Genomic DNA, 12096 nt, shown 5'->3' on the forward strand with positions numbered 1-12096 from the left:
ATCCTTTGGTTTCCCCAATGTTGAAAAGGCAATCCTAATAATTCAGCATACTATCAGAATTTCAAACTCAAATTACCAAACAATACCCAAAGAAAAATTCTTAAGAATGACCTCAACTGTAGCCTGGTTCCATCCCAAGCCCCCCACTTTTAAGGAACTAAAGGAAATGGGGCTGTTCACAAGTCCTGGGAGGGAAAGGGCACTGGTTGGTCTTGCCATGAGGAGTCCTAGACTCAAATCCTATTTGGCTCAGAGGGTAATCCTCATCAAATCACTTAACCACTCCAGCTTCATTTTCTCATCTGACCAAGGAGGGCAGGAGGGAGGGAACATACCACCTGCTTCACAGAATTGTTGAAAAGGTAATGTGAATATAAGTGCTTTACACATATGAGGTACTCAATAATAACTGAAAAAAGCTAAAACATTAAAAAATCAGTTCTGACATTAAAATGCAAAAAGTGCTGACAGAAGCAGAACATTTTCTGTAGTTGAGGGCCTGCCTTGACCATCATTGCCAAAGTGCCCTTGGCTTTTTACTCAAAGTCTGAAGTTTAAAAACTCTAGTGCTCGCTTCGGCAGCACATACACTGAAATTGAACTTTAAAAACTCTTATTAGGGATCACAATTAGAAGCTTTCAAACCCTGCTCTTTTGGGTTGCATTTCTATAAGGAACAACAAATCTGTTTGAACAAAGTCAGGGTGTCATTTAATTAAAAGGAACTTAAGCCAGTGAGGTCACCGACCAAAGGTCCCAAGTGGCAGAGGTGCTGTTGTTGGAGTCCTCCTAGGGCAAGTCTGGGAGAATGATGCCACCAGGAGAGAACTTCTCCCGGATTAGGAGGGAGGAACAATGGCCCGAATCCCTGACACAGAGGCTTAGGAAGTAATGGAGAAGGGCTTCCTTCTGACCCTGGCCCTCCCCCAGGCCTCATCACTGTCTTTCTGGGTCAGGTTTTGTACCCAGACCATGATCTGGCCCCATCTAATTTTTCTCAGACCTCATTTCCTGACCTTTTTTCTTAAAACCGATGTCTTAGCAACACTGATGTGCATGAGAATTCCTGTGTGTGTGCACGCATGCAAACTTTTCCCTCCGCCCCACCCTACCCTGGCTGCTTAAAGTGCAGTCCTGCAGTGCCAGCATCCCAGGGGCCTGTTAGAAACACAGAATCCCAGGTCTGTCCCAGAGCTACTGAATGAGAACCTGCATGTTAATAAGCTCTCTGGTGATGGTAGGTACCGTAAAGTGGGAAAAGCCCTGCACTAAGGCCCTACTTCTTACAGAAGTGCTCTGGCAGAGCAGCCCTGCCTGTGCAGAGCAGACCCCCTCTCCAGTGCTCCCGTCCTTCTGTTCATCTCCTGTACGCAGAGCATCTCACATGTGCTCACCTCTTTATGTGCTGCCTTCACTTCTAAACTAGGGGTTCCCCACTGGCTGCAGACCATGCCACCCCTGTGTCCCCTACTATATGGTTAGAGCTTAAATAATGTCGTTTGTCACAGCTAATCACTTCTAAGGTCCTTGTGATTTTAAACTTTAATAACTAATTTTAAATAAATTTAATAACCAACAATATTAAACTTATTAAAAGTTTAATAACTAACCCAAATACCTGTGAACTATGTTTAAAAAGCACAGTTAGGTGAGTCATGTTACATACTTGAATCTGGATACTTTGAATGTGTTTACACATTCAGTTTAAAATTTTTTAAATATTACAAATTCTTTCAGTATTACAAAAACTATTTTTTGTAATTGAAACTTTCAAGCATACACAAAACATAGGAAAGAATATGAGCTCTTACCCAGCATCAACAAATAGCCACTTTAGAAAAAATATTCTTATTTCATCTGTTTCCCCTGCACCCGTCCCACCCACTCACTCTTTGGAAGGCTAGATCACTTAAAACAAATCTCAGATATACTATAACTTCAGTGTGCATCTGTAATTTAAAAGGGCTCTCTCTATATGCATGCCATTACTGTACCTATTAAAGTTAACAGTGATTCCTTAATATAACATCGTCAGGATTCAAATTTCCCTAATTCGAAGGGGAATTTTTATAGTTGAGTGTGTAGAAATCAGGTGAAAATTTTATTGCAAACCAAAAATAGCTCTTGGAGCCTACATGATAAATTTCTCATGCCTGTGGCCTCAGGATCTAATCAGGGATGTGAAGAAAATGATATTTGTCTTTAAATACCATTTGCAGGTTCTGCTCTCCCCCAACTAGCCTACTTAGTTTCAAAAACTGTATGAAACTTTTATAAAGAATTTGTAGGTAAAAGAGAACAAAGCAAAAGCCATGCGGGGTATTATAGTGCCTGTCCCTCAAAAGCAATGAAATAAACAGGAATAGGACTGGTGAGGCTGACTATTTAACAAGAGACAGACACGCAAAGGCTGGACATTAAGCCAAATGATTTCCTATTCAGTAGTCAACAGGACTTAAGAGATTCAGGAGGCGGGACAAACAGGGATAGTAAACTTGATGTTGGGATTTCCTTTTAAAAATCTATATTTCTTCTCTCTGTGATAAGAATGGGGGTTCTGAGACACATACTGGCAGAAGCAGTTTGAAGAGCAAATCCAATTTCCTGGGGGTTGTTCTCCTTTTAACAGTAAGTTCTGATCTGAGCTGCATAGGTCAAGAGCACGGTTCAGATCTCTCTCTGCTCCCTTTTGAATCAGACTTGGTCTCTGCCTGCCTACTTGTTTTAGCTCTTTGCGTAACAGAGATTCCGGTCTCCACACAATGGCCCACCATTCAACCACACTCGGCTTTGTCCCTAAACATTCATTCCCCCTGGCTCCTGCTGGGTCTGTTATATTCAGATATGAACTTTCCAGGAATCTGATCATGTCACAGGCCTTTTCCTGTATGACAAGTTCAATGCTGATCATGAATAGCGGGTTTCACACAGAGGGTTAGTATTATTCATGAAAATTATGACTCCACATCCAGAAATAGGGCAAAACTGGCCTAAAATAGGCAGGCTGGATCTCAGTTGAGTCCATCAGGCAATTACCAAGGTCTCCTGCTGCAAACAACTTGGGAGGTTTTCTCAACTCTATTAATCTGACAAATTAAAAGCACAATGTCCTTGCAGACTCAAGGTCTGAGGCCTGGCTCAGTGGGGACCCTGGTGCCCACAGGGTGAACAGAAGGGTTTTCCAAAAGACCAAAGCCAGATACTGCTCCCTCCTCCCACCGCCCTAAACCAAGGGCTCCCAGTTCTCATTCCCAACTTCTGTGTGTCTTCCCACCTTGACCATTTCAAGACCAGCTTTAGAAGCTCTGAGAGGGTTATGAAAGTGCCTTTAAGAAAAATGACATTTAGTCTTTCTTTTGGAACAGTGAGACACATCTGACAAATATTACAAATTAGAGGGGACCTAGGTGGTTCGTACTATTTTGCTGGAATTCTCTACTCTGGAACTCAGTGACCACGTGAGTCTGCTTCCATTGGCCCAAATTATATTTTATAAATGAGAGTGGAGGATTATCTTTCTAAATAAAAGCACTCGGACTGAAACCCCCTCTTTGCCATTCCTAAGAGAATGACATAGGCTGGTACTAAAAGACCATCATTGTGCAGAACAAATGGACCGAGGAAAATCTGCTTTCCTCTCCCCTAGCCCCTTCCTTCTTCACATAACTAGAGCCAAAAGAGATGTTTTTCATTTTAAAAATTTGATTAAGCAGCCTGGGCAAAAGCCTATTCTTCTGGTCTTTACAGTTTTCTCATTTTGGCAGAGCTGAACCAAGGTATACCAGGCTGGAAGGACAGGGAAGTGAGGGCCTAACTGCTGGGCAGTAGTGAGACATGCGAAAGTTTAGCTCATGAAAGTGAGCACTGGTCCCCCCGAGGCAGCAGAGTTCACACTGCTGAGGTGGGCACAAGGAGAGAGGCTTGAGTCCCACTTGGACCTCCATACCCTTCCTGACCTGAGGAGTGGGAGAGAAGGCAGGAGAAAGGGTAGATTTAAATCATGAGGGAAAAAATCCGGGTAGGCTTATTATGAAAGAGCAGTCCTTTCCTTCAGCTCTAAGAACTGAGAAACTCTATTCCTCTGGCATATTTAACAAGACATTATAAACACCGATTAGTAAACGCCTTATGGCCACCATGTGTAGTTTTGATTTCCATATGTTAAATCTTCCCGCAACATTTTCAACCTTATTTTCAAGTACCTTTCTAAGATCCCCTGACATATCACATATGCCCTGAGGGTCAGGATACCTTTCTGCCTTTACATACATATAATAAACACTGAACAGGGAATGAAGGAATGAACAGATTAGAAGACAGATCTTGTGCTAAAAGGCTGAAGAAAGTGGGTTTTCCAGTAGTAGGGAGTGACAAATTGTGAGCTATTGTAATATAACAATAGAACATCTTTATGCTAATGTAAGGAAAGGAGCTATCACATTGGTTTTGAAGGTATCTAATTAGACATTTACTGAACACCAGCTTTCATGGGACACAGCACATCAAATCTAAACAGTAAGTAGAGTCACAACTTAGTTTTACTGTCAATAAAAGGCTCTTCGTTCATTCTTTAAAAAAAAAAAAAATTGGCCACACCCCGTGGGATCTTAGTTTCCCAACTAGGGATTGAACTCAGGCCCCAGCAGTGAGAGTGCTGAGTACTAACCACTGGACTACCAGGGAATTCCCTCATTTTTGAAAATTAATTCCCCAAAGTCCAAGGTACTGTTTCTTTTTATGGACTGCTACCAAGCTGGTGCATCTCTACCCATCGAAGAATCAGTGTGAGGAAAGCCAGTGGAAGGTGAAGTTCTGGGCTTCTCCATGGAGGCAAGGGGGTCCTGAGAGAACCTGAGGGTCTCCTTCCCAAAAAGCCTCCATGAGAGAAGTGAAAATCTTCAGCCCAGGTGGCTTTCCTCCCACCTGCTCCAGGAAGCCCACCTGCCTGCCTGCACTATCTGCCCTCCCCTGCTCACTCTGGGGCACTGGCCTCCACTCCGAAGGCCTAGTGCTCGGGGCCAAGGGGGAGTCAGGGCCTTACTCTGGCAGGTGGGGATCTCGCAGTACTTCCAGTAGACGCCGTCCTCGTGCTCCGCCACATAGCACCAGGGGCTCACGTCACCGTCTGGGTTTCTGGGGAGGGAAAAGGACACACCCGGTAACACTCCCTTTGTTTTAAGTCAACTGGCTTATTGCTTTTCAGTTTTACCAACCCCCACCAAAACCAAACCAAACAGACAAAAAATCTCCAGCTTCTGTGTTGTTTCTAATAATTCATATGTATCTTAATGCCACCTCTCATGAAGAAGAAAAAAGTGGGACTACTACAAGAATAATGCAATCCACTGCCACAGAAACTTCAGAGCTTGAGGGCGGGGTGGTGGGTGAGCAAAGGTGAAGTGTGTTTACACGAATTCACTGCAGTGTGACCGGGACAACTGACCACTGACTAGATGATTCCAAACAGCCCTGGCACCTTAACTGTGAACACGGGGACCCCATGACTGGGAGAGCACAGGTGCCCATAGAACTGTGCATAAACATACGGATGGAGCCAACGGCCAGGATGGAGACTCGGAGGCTCAGAGTCAAAGGTCCTGAAGATACGCAAAACCCCCTTTACTGCACAAGTTTTCTTTCAATGTTGTATTCTAGGGAAATCTTTACTTGCAAAGATGTTCACCACAGCATTTTCACAATGCAAAAAAGTTAGAAACAATAATTAAAGGTTGGTTAAATAAATATGTCCATATAAGGGAAAGCTAGACAGCTGGTAAAAATGTGGTGTAGAGACATATTTATTAATATGGAAAGAAATTCACATGTCTTGTTAGGTTCTTTTTTTTTTTTAAAAGGCAGTTCTAAAACACAATGTATGACAACAATCCCATTTTTGAAAAGATATATTTAGGGATGGATACACACCAGATCCTTGGAAGTATTTATCTCTAGATGATGGGACTATAGGTATTAATAATTCTAATGTTTTTATTTTCTGATTCCCTTTATTTTCTTATGTCTTCTAGAGTGAACACTGTGTGATTTTTAAACAATAAAATAAAATTCACACGCTCCAGACTCCACTGACAAGTTTTCAATAGGATCAGGCCAGTCAACTCACCTGTGATAGAAATGGGTCCTCTTTTCACTTCAAAATACTAACGTCTCAGAAACTTCTAAAGAAAACTACACCAAAGAGTCTCAGTCAGAACAGAGAGTCCTGTTATCCTGGTACCAACTTCTGACATGGCAGTAATAATTGCAAAAGACTTATTTCACATTTCTATACAAGTAGCTTGGAATAAATGGCTTTAAGGTCTTTTCAACTCTGAGATGCCACGACAATAATGGGCAGTGCTGCTGAAACACAGCAAAAGATGGCAGGGGTTAATGGACACACAGAAAAGCCTTGCCTCTCTCTGCTGCTTTTCAAGCTCCCTTTATTTGGACTCAGAAGGCTGGAAACCTGACACTCCGGTTAGGCCGGAAATGGGCATAAAGACCCTGCGGCCTAAGCTTTTGGAGCAGCCCCTATCAGGCCTGGGAGCGATCAGCCTATTGTGCGGCCCAGAAGATAAGCCACCCTGAAGCACAAAGGGTCCTTTTATTTTTTGTGCCCAAAGGCAGGTGCCAGCACCAACCCTGCTGTCCCAGCCTCTGTCCTCCCACCCCCAACCCAGATACACAGAGCCCAGAGAAGCCCATTCCCATCACTCGCCATCTCTCAGACATTGTGACTGGGATGGCATTGGAAACATCATGTAAGACAAACATGGTGTCGGGTGTCAGCTGAGAAATCAAAGTTGGAGAACTTGTACAAAGCCCTTCTTTAGACAGTATTTCACTGTCATTTTCCTCCCTCTATTCAGTGTTTTGCTTTGATGTAGGATTTGGTAAAGTCTTTCGAAAACAACTGTTTGTTATCAAAGTTAAAACCATTCTGAAAAGCATCAGAAAAGGTTAAGAAAGAACAGGTAAATTCATCTTTGATTCCGCTTCGGTGCTAAAACAAAAGGTCCCAGGGCTCTCTAATGTGATAATAATCGACAATTTCAGTGTCCCTTTTTTGAAGGATAAACTTAGGTCAGGTCTGGTACATTTCACCAAATCAAAGGAGAGGCCTGCAGCCAGCCAAGGCTCAGGAGGAAGGTGGTGCTCCTGGCGCTTAGTGTTTCCTTAATGGATATTTACTGGTACGTGTGTGGGAGCCTAGTGGTGGAACTGGGTGCTAATCTATAAGAAAATAAATTTTTTTTTTCATGTAAATTAAACCTCGTGGGAAATTTAAAATCAGATTTAAAAACAGGAGCACATCTGAGAAGACTTGCTTGATAGAAGGCATCAGAAGAATAGGATAAACGAACAGCCTAATACCAAGAGATAGTTTAGAACAAGAAGATAAAACAAAAAACAAACACTGGTTTCTCTTCCTAAGTACTCTTCTTAACCCAAGCCAACTATTCCCAATAGAAAAGCTAGGGGAAGGAAATAAGCCAGAAGTGAAGTGGGGTTCATTTCTTTTAAATATGAAAGAAAAAAATTAATGATCATGTACAACTTTGAAAATAAAATGTAAAAGGATTATTTAATGAGCATGTGTAATATTAATGCTAAAATGCAAAAGACAGCAAAACGTGAAGTAATATATAAACAAACTGTTACCTCTGGGAAGAAGGCCTTGTTGGAGAGGATTTGGGAGGGAAGAGGTAAAATGAGGACTTTATTTAAACTATATATATATAGTTTATATATATATATATATCTATCTGTGGAGAAGGCAGTGGCAACCCACTCCAGTACTCTTGCCTGGAAAATCCCATGGACGGAGGGGCCTGGTGGGCTGCAGTCCATGGGGTCGCTAGGAGTCGGACATGACTGAGCGACTTCACTTTCACTTTTCACTTTCATGCATTGGAGAAGGAAATGGCAACCCACTCCAGTGTTCTTGCCTGGAGAATCCCAGGGATGCGGGAGCCTGGTGGGCTGCCGTCTATGGGGTCGCACAGAGTCGGACACGACTGAAGCGACTTAGCAGCTGCAGCAGCAGCATATATATCTGTGGTGTTTGAGAAATTTTTTAATAAACTTTTAACACTTCTATAACAAACAAAAAATAAAATGTAACATAAAAAACAGCAATCAAAAAGCAAACTAAAAAACAGTGCACTAGTAGCTATGAGGGAATGGCCAGTTGGTGTCCATTAGAATCAAGATGAAGCAAAGAGATGAAGACAACACGGACTACAGGCCTGGAGACTTCAAGATAAGCCCAAGGGTCCTAGATGTGGGCAAAGGTACCTGGGGAGGGCAGCAGGTAAACACTGGGGCCCGTGCAGTATAGGTATAAATATGTTGTCTCAGCTGGGTCAACAGTGCGAAGATCCCAACATTCTGCTAGAACTGGGGGCAGAGTGTGTGGCTCAAAGAGTAACTCAGCGATCGTTTTTCCCTGCCCCAGTGGCTTAAGAGGCTGCCTTTGTACCTGTCCTAATAATGATTAAATTCAGCACGTGGCTGAACCATGAGTCACGTAACCAGGACCCTGGATATAAATACCTAAGACGTAGCTATAACCAAAGGTGCTCTGGTCCCTACTGACCAGTGACTCTCAAGCTGATCTGGATCACTGACAACTTTGAGAATCTGATCAAAGCCATGGATCATCTCCCCTGACAATCACAAGTACACACTTGAAGCACCATGGAGTTCAGCCCCTATGAGGGTCAGACAGCAGGTGAAAGAGCAAAGAAACACCCGAGTATACTGAAAGGAAAGAAAGAGCACAAATCTGCTGGCTACAGGTGCTCCCAGAGCAAGGTGGTCCTGGGCTGGCAGGATGTGGGACAACACAGGGCATCTTCCTTAGCTCAGAAGCAGAGGGAAGTTCGGGCCACAGACAGTGCTCCACTTGCCCATGACATCCACGGCAGCTTAAGAAGCTGAGTCTTCTGGTGGCAGCGCCAACAAAGGAAACCCTCCCAAAGAGACATGGAAGTGATCAGACAGGAAAGCAGAGCTCTGCAAACCAACATCAAAGAGCCCCAAGTTGAAAAGAGATTCTGTGTTTGTGTGTGTGTTTGTGTGCACACGCGCACGCAGTTTTGCGAGAAACGTTTCTAAAATAGTAACAAGAAAGGCTTTCTGAGTTGGCCAAAAGGAAGACAAAGCTTTGCCTAGTCGTGAGCAAGGCGGGAAGAGACCGGAGGAGGGTCTTACCTGCAGTAGTTATGCTCGCCCACGCCCCCCTCCCCGTTGGGGTACTTCAGAGTGTTGTAAGGATGCTGGAAAGTCTCGTTCCAGAACAGACATGGCTTCCCACCTTGCAGTGCCGTCCAGTTCTGTGTTCCCCTGTAATCTGCACCGTTGGCTGTGAAACATTCTAGGAAAAAGAAAAGACAGAGCAAACTAAGTTTCTGGCAACATCTATAGCTTCCTCCCTCTGTGCTAGATGTCCTGTTTTGTTTGGATGGAGCTGGAAATGGGTAGCGTTTTGCTGGATCCGAGACACAGTGGGTTGAGCACTGGTAGGACTGGGTACCCTCCAAAGCCCAGGCTCCTCTTGGCACTTGCTTGTCTGCAGACACAAGGACATTTTCCCCGAAAGTATACAGATCCCAGCTAGGATATAAACAGGGAGCTGAAATGTATTGAAGCCCATGAAGTGAACCGGGAAAACCCCCAAATCTGGGAGCCATCCATGAGGAACTCTGGGTGCTCAGAGGGGGTCACTGCACCGCCAGCGTCTCTGTGTGGTAACTGGAACCAGGGCACCAGCTCTAACTGAGCTCTCTTCTACGGCTGAAAGGCTGCACTGACACTTGGATTTAATAAGACCATCGGATACAGCAACGCTTTGGAATCCCAATCACACGGGTCTGGGAATGACTCACATTCCCTGGTAATGAAGAACAGTCCTCCCTATGCTGCTTGAGACGGAGGTGCCACAAAACAGACAGTCAACAGGAGGGAGTGGGCGCTGAGCTGGCATTTTCTTTCACCTCCTTCTGAAATTCCTTCCTACAGGACACGTTCAACATGGTCTGAGTTCCCTTTAATAAGAAGACAAAACCCTTGCAGGTGCAACAGTTGTGCTTCTAAAATCTGCCTTTCAGACTTTGTGAGGGAGGGGTGGGGGCTGGATGGGAACCTCGGCTGAGAGGATTTTCCCCCACATATTGCATGCATTACATTCGCAGAGGTTCACAAGAAAGGCACGGTACAAAGAGCGAGTTCCGAAAATTAGCTTAGTTGAAACTGACAGATAGAAGCACTTCAAACACTTCTTTAAGATGTATCCCTAGGAACCTGACAATCTGGGGGAGTTACGCTAACATTCTTGGCTCTGTTCCTTTCCCTCTCCTGGCATGTGCTGACCCACAACTTCCGGCATGAAGGACTCACACCTCCAGCTCCCAATGTGGGGCGTGCTCCTCTTCCAGCCTCAGCATGTGCATAACACGGGCAGGTCTATACTCTGAAACGTATCTGAAACCTACCCGCAGATCATCTCTCTTCCTGTACCAGCTTCCTCTCCCAATCTGGGCCGGTTTTGCCCAGAATGGCATGGTTTTATGGACAGCCAAAATAATCGGGAACCCCAGGCTGCACAGGACACCTCGCACTTCACCTACACGTTGTGAGAAGGGTGACTTGTCATGTTCTGAGTCAACCGAACCCTCCACCAAGAGTGTGCACGAATTTAAAAAGTTCAAAGGTAACTGAAGGAGGCAGCTCAGTATAGCAGAAAATCCACTGGTCCCAGACCTGATGCCTAACAGCTGTGCGACCTTGGATGAATCACCACCATCCACATCACTGCTGACGTTTACATGGGGTTCTACTGAGTGCCAGGCTCTGCTCTAAGTGCTTTACATCAGCTTATCACCAGCCCAGCCCGGAGGCCTTAACACCCCCACTTTGCAGATGAGGCGACTGAGGTTCAGGCTCACACCCTACGCTGCCTCTGACAACCCCTTGGCCTCACCCGTGCTTTCCCGCTCTCCCTCACCCTGCTTCCTCTCACAGGTGAGTCCTGTGGACTTCTGTCAAACGAGTTCCTGAAACTACCCTCTCCTCTCCGTCACCTTTGTCCTGTTCACCATGGGAGGACAATATGGTCCGATTCGGGTCCCACAGCATCCACTTTCGTGCTCCCAACAACCTGTTCTCCACACAGGGCTCAAAACTCCCAGAGAGATGTGAGCACTGGGAACGAAACCCAGAGCCTTCGTCCCTGTCTGCGAACCTGTGAGACGTCGCCCCAGGCCCTCTCTCCACCGACCAAGCTCTCCCCTCGTCATTTGCTGTGCTCCAGCCACATTCTTCTGCTTTTAATTCTATAAACACACCATGCTATTTCCTGCCTGAAAAGTTCTTCCCCTAATACTTCCCATCACAGACTAAACATTATCTCCTCAGAAAACCCTTCCCCACCATCTCCACTGGTTTCTCTGCCGTTCATTTGTTTCCTTCGTAGCACTTATCATCACTAGGAATATATATGATCTGCTGGAGACAGAGGGAGACGTGTGTGTGTGTGTGTGTGCGTGTGTGTGCATGTGGGCTCGTCACACCAGAACCCTACCCAGTCTCAGGCTTAGAGCAGGACCTGGGAACCTATATTCCTAAAAATCTGCCCTAGTGATGATTCTAAGAACATCATGCCAATCTCTGCCAGTTACTAGAATCTTAATTTCTATGTGTTAGAAATCTTTTTCCCCTATCGAAAGTGACTGAGGAGGGGCTTGGGAGCCAGAAATGTGGGCTGACCAACGGAAAGCCTTAGCAGTAGACAGCAATCTGCAGGGCAGTGGGTCAGTGTTCCCTGATGACTTGATCTGAAGAAGAAGAACGTGGTGGCCATCCATACAAGGGCCAGCCCTCTGGAACGGGATGAGGTGGCATCTGAGAGATGGGATGGGTACAAGCAAGCCTGTTGGCTTTAGTCTGCTTCTCCCAGACCCAGTCTTGTTCTTAATTACACTAGGGAAACTGAGGCAGTGTTACCAGATTTGACAATTATTTTTTGAGCAGACTTGCCCAGTGCATGTCAATTGTGTGTGTGTGTGGCGGGGGGGGGTGGGGGTGGGGTGCAGG

General features: G+C 45.1%; 1 protein-coding gene across 1 annotated transcript in view; it reads right to left on the reverse strand.

The window, feature by feature from the left end:
- Positions 1-12096, reverse strand: part of KREMEN1 (kringle containing transmembrane protein 1) — a 54334-nt gene that overhangs the window by 27426 nt on the left and 14812 nt on the right. Inside the window, exons 2-3 of the mRNA XM_027566417.1 lie at positions 9217-9379; positions 5042-5133 (exon numbers count right to left, since the gene is read on the reverse strand). Coding sequence (XP_027422218.1) covers positions 5042-5133; positions 9217-9379 — 255 coding nt within the window. The remainder of the gene's footprint in view (positions 1-5041; positions 5134-9216; positions 9380-12096) is intronic.

The sequence above is a fragment of the Bos indicus x Bos taurus genome, chromosome 17 (genome assembly GCF_003369695.1).
Source record: "Bos indicus x Bos taurus breed Angus x Brahman F1 hybrid chromosome 17, Bos_hybrid_MaternalHap_v2.0, whole genome shotgun sequence".
Classification (NCBI taxonomy): Eukaryota; Metazoa; Chordata; class Mammalia; order Artiodactyla; family Bovidae; genus Bos; species Bos indicus x Bos taurus.